Source organism: Lytechinus variegatus, chromosome 14 (genome assembly GCF_018143015.1).
Source record: "Lytechinus variegatus isolate NC3 chromosome 14, Lvar_3.0, whole genome shotgun sequence".
Taxonomy (NCBI): Eukaryota; Metazoa; Echinodermata; class Echinoidea; order Temnopleuroida; family Toxopneustidae; genus Lytechinus; species Lytechinus variegatus.
The window spans coordinates 25,403,471-25,417,952 of record NC_054753.1 but is presented as its reverse complement, the minus strand read 5'-3'; the positions used below and the strand labels follow the sequence as shown (position 1 = coordinate 25,417,952).

The following is a 14,482-nucleotide window of genomic DNA, read 5'->3' as shown; positions in this document are numbered from 1 at the left end:
AGACCCCATGGTCGCGCATGGTATCCACTCTTGAATGGAAGTGGCCCCCCGGGCATCATGATCATCTTGAAATCTACCTTATATTGGAATCCCATCCGATTATTTCCCCGATGTTTATAATCAGGTAAATTTCACAGGGAGGGGGGCACTACCCAATGCTCGATTGCTCGTAAGCAAAAGCAAATTGGGCTGTTTCTATATATTTTTTTCACGACCGAGTGATACGGGCGTCTAGGGTACAGAATCGACTAATTAAATCAGGAAAAAAATCATGCCCATAATGAGGTATTATATGGTAAAAATCACTGGGTGAAAATACTTATCTCGAGAACTTTGCCACATGAAAGATGTTGTTTGATTAAAGTCTATTTTGAAAGCCCCTTATGACCCCTTGTAATGACATTGCCCCCGGCCCTCGACGAATTTTTTTCAGTCGGGGTATGTCAGATTTCAAACATATACCCTAGCGATAATAGTGATTATGTTGATTTTCTTATGCTCCTTCTCTTCATTTGCCTTATTGAGGGCGGATTTAAGTTCGATCAACAGTGGGGGGGTATTTTTAGTTTCTAGTTTTTTTTAATTTTAATTGGCGGCTAGCTAGGCCTATATACTCCGCTGCGCATCATGGAATGACCAAATTCAACCTCGATGGGTTGAGTCTGCAATTTGAAAGGAGAGTGGGCCTGACAAGTCATTAGAGGGGCTCTGTTTCAGGGGCCGCGGAACGGTTTTACAGGGGGGGGGGGGGGGCTGAGCCCCGGCTGCGTGCCGGGCGCCGAGCCAAATAAAGTGTGTTGATGGGACGTTGCGACAGAGCGGCCGACCGCGCCGGCGCTTGGCGCCCGGCCCCGCGACCGTGAAATTGTTGATGCCGGTTTCCATGGCTTTCGGTTGCGCTGCCTGTTCGTAAGTAAAATGACTTTTTATCTTTGTTGTTTTCTAACAGTTAGACTGATATTTGAAATCAACTGAATTTAAAGCCGTGGATGAGAACTAAAATACACTATTCCATTCTTTGTAAGAAATTGTCATTGCCATGGGCATGCAATTTGAAAATGGAAAGATGGATATTTCCGTTTGCCAGGCAATCCCACCCATTGAAAAACATGTTAGTGATTCTCCAAAGAAGTGGAGGGATCAGTTAAGAGAGAGAGATTGTGCGTATGAATGGGAAGGGGGGTCGGTGACTCTTCGACCTTCCACCTAACTTATAGGTCAAGTCCACCCCAGAGTACATGTTGATTTGAATAAATAGAGAAAGATAAAAAAATACCACAACACTGACTGAAAATTTCATCTAAATTGGATGCAAAATAAGAAAGTTATGGCATTTTACACTCAAGGGTTCAAATCGTCTCGTGTGTGAAGGATTCATATGCACCGGTGCACGCGAATCTTTCACACCCTTTTTACTAAAATAACTATGACTTTACATCGTAGCTAAGCATTATATTTGAGCTATGACACTTACCGAACCATATGGATCGTTTGTTGAATTCTCTTTGCTGTTTTTTTAAATAAAATAAGAGCATTTTTCGTGATCTTCACGTAGATGCCTCTTGATCAGCGTTGATATCAACTTTTGCCTAAAGAGGGCGCGCGATATTATTTCAAAGTCGGTAGGCACTTAAGAACCAAGTTTGAAAGGATACGAATGATTGAACACGCACGACCACGATCTAATGATTATTCATCGCGAGAGTGACGTAATTTTACGAGTGTCCTTTCAAACTTGGTTCTTAAGTGCCTACCCTATGAAACCACATGCGTTGCGCATGTTGTGTGAGTGGGCATTTTATTTTCCACAGCAAAAAAAATGATAATAATAACAACTCAGTGACATGCAAATGACATACCGTAAGGGCACTAGTATTCAACCCGTTTGGAGAGTTTTCTTAAATAAATAGAAATATAGAATTTACCTGAATTTCAGACCCATCTTATTTTCAAGAGCAAATGCTGGTTATTCTTTTTCCGTTATTTTTTTCTTCAACCAGTCGACTGTGTGCGCGGGCGATCGAATTATACGGCGACGGTTTTTTGCACTAGTATTCAACCCGTCTGCACTAGTATTCAACCTAGCGATGAAAGATGGTCCTGTCTCTCAATCTGCCCTTGTCCCATCCGACTATGGACTAGACCATTTGAGATGAGACCAAACAGGGAATTAATCAAAGCCAGAGACTTACATAGATCTAGATCTAATTTACCAATATAAACCCTTCTGAGATTTGCTATCTATCCTCACTAGACGCTAGGTTGAATACTAGTGCAATTCAGTGCAAAAGGCCATCGGCGCATAATTCGATCCTACGCGCATACAGTCGACAGATTGATAAAGAAAATACCGACAACAGATTACCCAGGAAATAACAAAGGTATGAAATAAAGATAGTTTCCATATTTCAAAATATTTTTGGAAATATGTCAAAATCTTTGAATTATGCCGGGTTGAATACTAGTGCCCTTACGGTAGTCGAATGTTTGGTTTTTTATTGTTTGAATTAACATTTCATTTCTAACAGATTTGATAACAAGGAACAACTTGACTGAACCATTGATACACAGACAGTAAAAGCAATGCTAATTCCACAAACTTAGGGAGAAATTAATCATTGATTGATTCAATAATGTCTGACTCTGAGGAGAAAATTAGAATATCATATTTCATGTAATAAAGTTCAAAAGATATAGTGAGTGGATGATGTCATCAGTCTCCTCATTTGCATATGCATACCGACCAGGATGTACATAATTGTAGGCCCTGTTTTGTGTAATTAAGCAAAATTTTAAACTGTCATATCTTTTGTACTTTAGTTTTTTTACATCCGATTTTGTTCAAATTTTCAGTGTTATGCTTGTTGGATTTTTTCTCTTTCTATTCAGATCAACTCTCTATTGGGGTGGACTTGTTCTTTAATATTTGGCACTTAAGCATACTAGTTTTATTGACTAAACATTTAGACCTAACGTTAGGTAAAATTTTACTTATATTTTTCAATAAAAAGCCTCTGGCACATTGTGATAGAAATTAGACAGCGGGCAGCCATCTGTTTCAAGTTTTTAAATTTTATTTCTCCTTGTACATAGATGGTTTGTGATTGTGCAGCTCCCATTAGGCCGGTTAATACACCTATTTATAAAAAGAACTGGACCAAAAATAGATAGACATAAGGGTCAAGGGGGGAGTCTGTCGTCACTTTTAGAACCAAGATGGCAGCTTACATAGTCCAACAAACAATGGGAGTCTCATGAACATATTAATTAAAACCAGTTTCAAGGCGGGATTTAGGGTAAGAAATTAGTATACTAGGTAAGCCTGAGTCGAATCGATTTTAAAATCGGTGTTCGATCGATGTCATCGAACACCGGTGCAGATTTTGCAAAATCGGTGCATCGAAAAAAAAAAAAAATACGTCGGCCGGCCGATTCGTTTGGTTTACACAATCAATCATCAAAATATCAGTAATGTCCAACTTTACTACTACTTACTTGATTTCTATTGCCCCCCAAATGAAACCGAATGAGTAATTATGATGCTATTCACCATTAATTTGAAGTTTATTTCGATCATAGTTCGAGTCTTACTCGTCTGCTCGTGCCGAGATAATTTATGCACGATGAATTCATGAATGGAAGTCATGGCCATCGATCGTGCATGCGCAGTACTGTTCTTTAATCAAACCAGAAAATAGCCGGAAATTGACGCGATCAACGTAAAATAAATCTTGCTTTCATGAACAATATCAAAATCATGACCATAGAACATTATTTAATCGTAATATTTAACAATAATTTGCATATGATAATCATTAATATGAATTTAGAGCTTGATGTGAAACGTTTGTATTTCGTTGCAATTTTCAATGGCGGACATCTCATGACGATATCGACTTGACTTCTTGAGTCGAGCTAGTGCACTTGTCTAAAAAAAAATAATCATCACGTCAGGTTTGATTCTCGAACATTGTCTACATGCAAAAACTCTGTTCAAGTTCGTAATATCACCATATAATAACATTTTACATGACAAAACAGAGAAAATTGCGTTTGATATTTTTTCCCATCAATTTGAAGCTAGTTTGTGCCCAACTTTGGGCTCTGATTTCATGAATGGGAAAATATGTCATACGTCATCAAACACGCATGCGCATTGTGCTTATTTTCTCGGAGCTGATGGAGGAGACGTCCAGAGATGGAATAACAATAGAAATAATCCCAGTATTATTTCTTCCATATGAACATAACATACTTTGCTGACATCGTCAATATTCTTAGTATGACCATAAAATCTTGTTAAATCGTAATAATTTAGATGAATTTAGGGCTCGATTCGAAACATTCGTATTTATTTTGATCGCATGCTCAATTGCGTCTAAAAGACTGGATTGTCATTTTCAGGATTAATTCTAGAACATCGTCATAACTCATAGTCATATTCCACAATCTTTCCTCACAATCGTTATATCAGCATTGAATAGCAATTCAAATGACCTTACAGAGAAAATTACGTATTTATTCCCATAAATTTATTTGGAGCTCATTTTGGATCCAACTACACAATCTCAGGCAAGTTACAGCGCTCTCCGTCGATTGCACTTGTTTGCTGGCGCTGACGTCAAGCACGCCTGTCGTTTCGGGAGAGTGAGTGTACGGAGCTGCGGACGGGGCTGGTGAATGGACTGCGAATGCTAGTCGACCGAAAATCATTCGGATCGACTCTGCGTGATTCATGTCTTTATTATTGTTTCATTTTAAACTTATATGTTGTCATCTGCAAATATCATTGTTGAAGATATTTTGGGAAGAATTCTGCTTTGGTCCCCGGCCTTTTTTGTGTGTTTTGTGATCATGGAAAATACAAACGAACTTTGCTCTGTCATCTGCTTGTGCAACGCTCACCCGGCCAACGCCAGCGCATACCGTCAGTGCGTAGTGCATATATGCAAAGCGCATCGCATCGATGCATCGATGTTCGATCGAATTAAAGCTGTCGAACACCGGTTTTCAAAATAATCGATATGACTCAGGCTTAATACTAGGTCATGTACATTAGGGTAATATTTCGAAAATAATTTTATCAGGTCTTTGAACCTTGTCTATTTTTGCCATTGAGTCCCTGTACAGATCGAGTTAGGACTTCGGTCTCTGTAATTGATGAGTGGAGCCAACAGAGTTCCGCGGAAGAACCAATATAACAGAGACCGAAGCTTTTGGTCTAGATAGAAATATGATGGCTTGGCTAGTTAACTTAAAATGCAGAATAGTCTAACACTCACAGTAAGTTAAAAATTAAAAAATGGGTCTAAACAGCATCTGAGGCAGTGCATGGTCTGATGTAAATGTTATGATAGATCGATGTCAGTGGTATAATTACTATGTGACTGAATAAAGTGCTGCTTTGCAAAATGAATATTTTTGAAATCTTCTATAGGCCTAAATGAGAATATTATTATCATTATTATTATTATAATTTGTTTGGCATCACGTGTGCCTGGGAGGCGAAAACCGAACTGAATGAGTAGGCCTACAGGTGGACCACTACACTGGGGTTTCCCCCTACTCTTATACGAATAGTGCAGTGGGTTCTTAACATGCAAAGGTGGTGACTCTCCTCTACAAGGGGCCTCCATATATTTTAACATCATATTCATCTGTGATTTGTTTCCTACAGGCTACAATGTAGATTAGATCCAAGTCTTCCGCTTCCCGATGAGTGAAAGTAAAGTGACTTGACACCCTCCAGTCCATCCAAGATGTCAGAGACTCCATCTAACATTGAGCGTCTTCCACTCGAGCATCCTCTACCTGATGAGATACAGGAGATGACTCGAGATGATACAGTCTGTAAGTTCTGTGGAGTTAGTTACCTCATCCATCATGAAGTCAAGAGACTAGAAAAAGAGGTAGGTTTTTTTCATATAACCCAGGGCGCGACAAACCCGCTTGCCCGATTGCCCGGGGCAAGTGAAAATGACGTGCGGGCAAGCACCTCTCAAAGTCAATTGCCCGATCGGGCAAGTGGTTGTTGCGTCTTTTTTTTCTGTACCGTACCTCCTTTTTCCACAAATCATCCAAAATCCACACTCAAAATCATGAATAAGCCTTAAAAAATAGGAGTAGCGCCGTTTCAAATTCCGAAATTGCGTTATTTTTTCTGTACCACGTATTTCCATACATGGTACGGTGTGGTACCAGGTATGAAAAAAATCAACGCAATGGCCGGGAAACAGTTGAATGTAGTATAGGGGTCCATTATGACTACCACCATGTGCAATTTCTAATGCACATTTTCCACCTTCCGATATCACAATTCTGTGATAAAATAATTAGAACTACACAGGAAATAAATCACAGAGTCTAGTAACTTCGCATTGGTGAGTTGTCATGTCATTCGGCTTTGCTTTTCAAAACGGCCTATTAACATCCAAAATAACTTGCCATATTTGTTAATTATAACTTAAAATTCATTTGTTTCCCTTTTTGAGGGGATGAGGTAAATATCAGACAATAAATCATCAAACAAAGCTCCATCTATTTTACAAGGCCGGCGGGAGGCTCACACACGTGCGCATACTAGCTAGCCAGTCTGAGCTCTGTCTCTCTGCCAGAGCTCTGGGGGACAATTCGCTCAGTAAAGGCCACAATGATGGTGATTTTCTGTTTCAGACAGAGTTTACATTTCGGGTATATTATTCAAAACTTCCAATAAAGTTTGATGATTTCTTCATTGTCATGTATATTTAAGTTATTAATGAATACATTCTCACCAAATTTAGACTCCCCCATAGAGAAATGCAATTTTCGTAGAAGTCTGCGTTTTCAAAGAACTTCAGGAAAAGTTAGGGTATGTGGGCCTTACACGGCCGAGTACAGGTTATTGTACTGGAATAGGCGAAGTAGAAATTAGATATTGAATTCATTTATATCAAAGTTCAACTCACAGTCACACCCACACAAACACACGCGCACACACACACACCCAAGATTCTAAGCATAGTGAAAAAAAATACTTAAAAATCATACAATATTAAACAATGTTACTAATAATTCATTAATAAGTGAACAGGTATTATTTAAAAAATTGGGCAAGCAGTTTTTTCTATCGGGCAAGCAAATTTTTTCATCACTTGCCCAACAGGGCAAGTGACGAAAAAATTTTTTGTAGAGGCCTGTATAACCATTATACAGTGATCACATTTCAACGTTTTGCCCATTGTTCAGAATACAGAAAATCGCACAAACTAGTGAACAAAGAGAGAGAGAGTAGAAAACTGTATCAAGTCTGAAAGACAAGACTGTTAACATCTTTGGCCTTGTGTTTTTGTTTATCCTCATCATCAAGAATCGCTAAAATAACGGGCGGATCCAGGATTTTCCAAAAGGGGGGGGTTGGAGGAAAATTTTGCATTACGTGAATCCTGTGTTTAAAAAATACCCCACCAGCTTATAACACAGGAACCCCATTGCCCTGCGTGTTATGTCAATGGGGGGTCAGGTGGGGAATCTGAAACCCCAATTTCAGATTTTGGGAGAGCTTCAATTCTCTCGTTTAAACTGGGGTGGGGTTCATTTGACTGCTGATAAGGCCTTGTGTGTAAGTCAATGGGAACTCAAGTGGGGTATCGACACCCCATTTTCAGTTTTTGGGGAAAGTTAAGTTTTTCTCGTTTAAACTGGGGTGGGGTCGACTGCAGCTGCTGATAAGAGCTGAACAAACACCGCGCTGGAAACCGCAACATCTCTCTCTCCCTCTCTCTCTCCCTCTGCCTGGCCGTATGAAGGTCACTTCTCCTTGGGGGGAAGGTGGATTATCTGGGAGAGTGTGTGGTTGTTTACTTAAGGATTACCATTCCTGCTGATATCGAGGATGGGGGGGGGGCAGTGAGAGAAGCTTGGAATTTGAAATTGGGGTGTCAGAGGAGATCTGTTTTTAAACACAAATTTTCGTAATGTTGACAAGCAGAAACCAAAAAAAGTTTTCAAAAACAAATTAAGGATATTTCGTACCAAAAAAATTGACTAGCCAAAAAAAAAGGACTTCAATTTCAAAAGGGGGGCTCACCTCGGTTTTTCTTCTCTAAAGGGGGGATCCGCACCTGCTAAAATACTAATAAACTGCTCACAATGATAATCCATCCGACTTAAGTCTTCTGTTATAAGTACTCAACAACTAGATTTCTATTTAAGGCGACAACACAAAAACTAACACATTCTATGCCTGTATTATGGAAGCTTAAAAGTGCCACCGAGATGTTGAGATAATTATCTCGGGAAGTCGACATCTTGATAGCAAAAGTTAAGATGACGAGATCCTGGATCTCATGTCAACATCTTTTAGAAGAGATGATGAGATGACAAGATCCCGGATCTCATCATGTCAACATCTTTTAGAAGAGATGTTGAGATGACAAGATCCCGGATCTCATCATGTTGACATCTTTTAGAAGAGATGATGAGATGACAAGATCCTGGATCTCATCATGTTGACATCTTTTGGAAGAGATGATGAGATGACAAGATCCCGGATCTCATCATGTTGACATCTTGTAGAAGAGATGATGAGATGACAAGATCCTGGATCTCATCATGTTGACATCTTTTAGAAGAGATGATGAGATGACAAGATCCCGGATCTCATCATGTCAACATCTTTAGAAGAGATGTTGAGATGACAAGATCCCGGATCTCATCATGTTGACATCTTGTAGAAGAGATGATGAGATGACAAGATCCTGGATCTCATCATGTTGACATCTTGTAGAAGAGATGATGAGATGACAAGATCCTGGATCTCATCATGTTGACATCTTTTAGAAGAGATGATGAGATGACAAGATCCCGGATCTCATCATGTCAACATCTTTAGAAGAGATGTTGAGATGACAAGATCCCGGATCTCATCATGTTGACATCTTGTAGAAGAGATGATGAGATGACAAGATCCTGGATCTCATCATGTTGACATCTTGTAGAAGAGATGATGAGATGACAAGATCCTGGATCTCATCATGTTGACATCTTGTAGAAGAGATGATGAGATGACAAGATCCTGGATCTCATCATGTTGACATCTTTTAGAAGAGATGATGAGATGACAAGATCCCGGATCTCATCATGTCGACATCTTTAGAAGAGATGATGAGATGACAAGATCCCGGATCTCGTCATGACGACATCTTTTAGAAGAGATGATGAGATGACAAGATCCCGGATCTCGTCATGTTGACATCTTTTAGATGAGATAATCTGACAAGATGCTTGCACCTGCACGCATTAACACCGACAGGAATTTGGTTGATATTCGATTTTCGATATTCAAACTGTGAAGTTGGTTCGATATTCAAACGCGTGTGAATTTGGTTAATTTTCGATATTAAAAATTAGGGGCTTTCAAAGCTAAATAGGGGGTTTAACAGGTGCAGCACATCTCGGGCAACCATAAATACACTGGCTTGCCCTATTACGAGGATATTTAGGGGACAAGGTCAGTGAATAAAAGGGCATGAAATTTTTAATTTTTGATTTTTTTTTCGAGGGACCCCTAGAGATATCCCGACGGCTTAGCCAGGGTAACCACGTATCTGAACTTGTAGAACTCGACTCGGGCAACTAGATAAACACTACCTTGACCCGGTGCATGCACATTTAGGGGGCTCAAATTAACAAAATTAAAGGGAATAAAGGGCTATTTAGAGCATTTTTTAACTAAAAAAAGTATTTTTTCAAGAGGCCGGCCCCAGGGATATCCCGACGGCCTAGCCATGGTAGCCACGTATCCTAACTTGTAGAATTTGACTCGGGCAACCAGATAAACACTAGCTTGACTAGCTTGACCCGGTGCATGCACATTAAGGGGGCAACTCGGTAAAGCATCTCATGAGCAGATCTTAATCTATTATACTCAGTCCTCATTCCTCCGCCAATAAAATATTCCGAAAGCTGAGTGACACATGTATTTTTCTTTTATTTGCACAAAATATGTTTAGTGGTTGCCCATTCTTTGTTTTTAGAATCAGTCTAATCATTACACATACTCTTCATTGTAATCAATTTACAAAATTAAAAAAAAATGAGAATTGGTTGGGTCGAATGAATATATTTAACCTTTTGTTGTAGATCGTCATATCTTGGAGAAAAGATGTCGACGTATATCGATAGAAAACGTATTGTCAAAATATAAAATATGAGTATAAAGCTCCTCTAATCTTTGAATGATTGTCATGAGACATTTTCTTTTGCATGTATCTTTCAATTCAATTAACCAGCAAGGAGTAATACCCCTCCAATAAAACTTTCATGAACGAAAATGTCTCTTTTAGACAATATCGCGTGACTAATTTCAAAGCTCTTGATTGATTGATCGACTAAATTTCCAAAGCGACTATCACATAATTAGAATTTAATTTCAAAATCATTTTAAAAGGCCAAAATTTTCTAGCTCGCTTCGCTCGCTTGCGACTTTTTCAAATTATTCCACATTTGCTATGTTGTCGTGCCTTAGCATATTTCGTTTATTATCCGCAACTGCGTTGAACTTAATATAATTGTGGTGTATGTACCCGCGATATGATAAAAAAATTGGCCATCTGCAATATTTAAAAATATCACGAGGTTCCGGGGGCTCCGCCCCAGACCAGTGGCGCCACCGAATGGGGAGGCCCCAGTGAGTTCCCCCCCCCCCCGAAATTTGAAGAAAAAAGTGTGTTGTAAACGTCATAATTCTCCAAAAATGTTTTTGTTCTTTAAATTTTATTTTTTTTCCTCCATTCAAAATGTTGCTCGCGCTACACGCTCGCAGTTATTAATGATTGAGATAAGTAAATTATCTGTTCACATGGGGCTTAAAAATCATACGTTATTAGAGTTTTCATTATTCGTTTTAGCGAGATACATATCCTGCGTATTCATAATTTTCATAAATGAAATATTTTCAGCTAATTAGATAGCCATTCAGTTCATGATTAGTATTACAAAAAGTGCTTAGAACGTCCAGGTATCATCCCGGATATCAAAAATTTTCAGCTCGCGCTTCGCGCTTGCATTATTTATTTGGTGAGATATCATCTTTATGACCCGATCAATGCAAACAGCTAATCCTTAACAGGTCCCTTTTCAATTCAGTATAGGGACTACATTTTCGAGCTCCTCACTCGATTTTTAAAAAATTGTGTGTCACCACCCCCGGCCCCAAAATGTTTGTTTTTCCTCCTCCTAGGTTAAAAAACTTGGTGCCATCATTGCCCCGGACCCGATCCGCATAGCACTCCCCCCTCAAAAAAAAAAAAATATGATGTCATTTTCTGCATACCATGTCAAAATCAATCTCAAAGTTAAAGGTGATTTTTTTTGTCTCGCTCACTTCGCTCGCCTGAGATTTATTATGAAGCAAATTTTTGCTGCGTGCGCCATGGTGTGTCCTCTCTTTTTTGTCCTTATCACGCATTGAGCTTCGCCCTTATGCTCGGGGCATGATTATAAAATATCCTGTTCATACAATGATACGATCAACCCATCAGTTCGCCCTTTCCTTTCTCTCCCTCCCCCCCTTTCTTTCCTATTTCTCTTTTTTTCTATCTTTCCTTGTTTTTTTACTGTACCCATTGGCGGTACCAAGGGATGGGGAAAAAGTCAGGACCGTGGTTCCCCATGCTTGAAATAGCCCTATATTCCTTTAATTTTGTTAATTTGAGCCCCCAAAATTTGCATGCGTCAGATGAAGCTAGTGCAAATCTGGTTGCCCGGGTCAAGATCTACAAGTTAGGATACCTGGTTGTCCCGGCTATAGGCCGTTTGGATATCTTGGGGGGCCACTTAAAAAAAATCACTTTATTAATATAAAAAATGCTTGATATAGCCCAATATTCCTTTATTTTAGTTAATTTTAGCCCTCAAAATGCGCATGCACCTGATCAAGCTAGTGTTTATCTGGTTGCACGGGTCACGTTCAACAAGTTAGGATGCCTGTTTGCCCGGCTAGGCCGTTGGATATCTCTGGGGGCCCCTTGAAAAAAATATACTTTTTTAAATTAAAAAAGATGCTCTAAATAGCCCTTTATTCCCTTTAATTTTGTTAAATTGAGCCCCCTAAATGTGCATGCGCCGGGTAAAGCTAGTGTTTATCTGGTTGCCCGAGTCGAGTTCTACAAGTCAAGATACGTGGTTACCCTGGCTAAGCCGTCGGGATATCCCTAGGGGTCCCTCGAAAAAAAAATTTAAAAATCTCATGCACTTTTCTTCACTGACCTTGTCCCCTAAATGTCCTCGTACTAGGGCAAGCCAGTGTATTTATGGTTGCCCGAGATGTGCTGCACCTGTTAAACTCCCCTATTTAGCTTTGAAAGCCCCTAATTTTGAATTTCGAAAATCAACCAAATTCACACGCATTTGAATATCGACCCAACTTCACAGTTTGAATATCGAAAATCGAATATCAACCAACTTCCTGTCGGTGTTAATGCGTGCAGGTGCAAGCATCTTGTCAGATCATCTCATCTAAAAGATGTCGACATGACGAGATCATGGATCTTGTCATCTCATCATCTCTTCTAAAAGATGTCGTCATGACGAGATCCGGGATCTTGTCATCTCATCATCTCTTCTACAAGATGTCAACATGATGAGATCCGGGATCTTGTCATCTCATCATCTCTTCTACAAGATGTCAACATGATGAGATCCGGGATCTTGTCATCTCATCATCTCTTCCAAAAGATGTCAACATGATGAGATCCAGGCCCTTGTCATCTCATCATCTCTTCTACAAGATGTCAACATGATGAGATCCGGGATCTTGTCATCTCAACATCTCTTCTAAAGATGTTGACATGATGAGATCCGGGATCTTGTCATCTCATCATCTCTTCTAAAAGATGTCAACATGATGAGATCCAGGATCTTGTCATCTCATCATCTCTTCTACAAGATGTCAACATGATGAGATCCAGGATCTTGTCATCTCATCATCTCTTCTACAAGATGTCAACATGATGAGATCCGGGATCTTGTCATCTCATCATCTCTTCCAAAAGATGTCAACATGATGAGATCCAGGATCTTGTCATCTCATCATCTCTTCTTAAAGATGTCAACATGATGAGATCCGGGATCTTGTCATCTCAACATCTCTTCTAAAAGATGTTGACATGATGAGATCCGGGATCTTGTCATCTCAACATCTCTTCTAAAGATGTTGACATGATGAGATCCGGGATCTTGTCATCTCATCATCTCTTCTAAAAGATGTCAACATGATGAGATCCAGGATCTTGTCATCTCATCATCTCTTCTACAAGATGTCAACATGATGAGATCCAGGATCTTGTCATCTCATCATCTCTTCTACAAGATGTCAACATGATGAGATCCGGGATCTTGTCATCTCATCATCTCTTCCAAAAGATGTCAACATGATGAGATCCAAGATCTCGTCATCTTATCTTTTGCTATCAAGATGTCGACTTCCCGAGATAATTATCTCAACATCTCGGTGGCACTTTTAAGCTTCCATACTGTATAGTTTATTGTATCACTTTTCTCATTCGATCCCAAAATTGTGCATTATGTTGGATGGTTCTGTTTTGTTTTTCATTCAAGTCCAGATATTTGAAGGAAAATAATCTCTGAAATCCTTTGATTGGCATTGCATTGAAAAGTTAAAATAATGAGGCAAATAGGTTTTAACCTTAAATGCCTACACCCAAGGTATTACAAAAATAATTGTTTTTCCTTGCTTACTGGCTATTATATGTAAACTTTCGAATTCGTATTCTTAGATTAAAGCAAAAGCAATCATTGGAAGCATTGCATTTTATTCTCTTTCCATTCACTTTGCATTTTTGTTTTTATTTTCAGCTAGAGCGGGTGGAGGCAGAGCTGCAGAAATACAAGGGATGTGAGGAGAGGGAAAGGGTGCTAAAGATAGAAGTAGAGAAACTGAAAACAAGTTTGTCGGAAAAAGATAAGATTCTTCATGACAGGGATACAAGGTACGGTAGATTGAATCATGTTTCATTTTTTATTTACCGGGTGGGTGTTTCATAAAGCTGTTTGTAAGTTAAGAGCGACTTTAAGAACGACTGGTGATCCTTTCTTATGCCCTAAATAATCACCAGCGTAAAATGGTGAGCATCATTTACCACAGGAAAGGATCACCAGTCGTTCTTAAAGTCGCTCTTAACTTACGAACAGCTTTATGAAATGGCCCCGGGTACTTCTTAATTCTATAATAATAGATGATAATAATATACTTATTTGTGTAGCACAGAAAACTGTGTGCATATATTCTACTGCGCTGTAATTAAGAGCTTGTGAAATGCTTGAAAACGTATTTAGAAAAGAGGAAAAAGAATGTAAGGGGATTATTTGAATAGATAGATTGTCAGTTTGAATGTTTCTTCTGATGGACAGGATCTTATTACATATGGCAAACCATTCCATAATTTGGGGGCTGTGCAGGCGTAAGCACGATCTCTCAGAG

General features: G+C 39.2%; 1 protein-coding gene across 1 annotated transcript in view; it reads left to right on the top strand.

Moving 5' to 3' along the window:
* The first annotated feature begins 818 nt into the window (after positions 1-818).
* The window catches only part of LOC121427534 (golgin subfamily A member 6-like protein 22), a 28,895-nt gene continuing 15,231 nt past the window's right edge, over positions 819-14,482 (top strand). Inside the window, exons 1-3 of the mRNA XM_041623978.1 lie at positions 819-909; positions 5,678-5,909; positions 13,858-13,991. Of these exons, the coding sequence (XP_041479912.1) occupies positions 5,760-5,909; positions 13,858-13,991 (284 nt within the window). The 5' untranslated portion in view covers positions 819-909; positions 5,678-5,759. The remainder of the gene's footprint in view (positions 910-5,677; positions 5,910-13,857; positions 13,992-14,482) is intronic.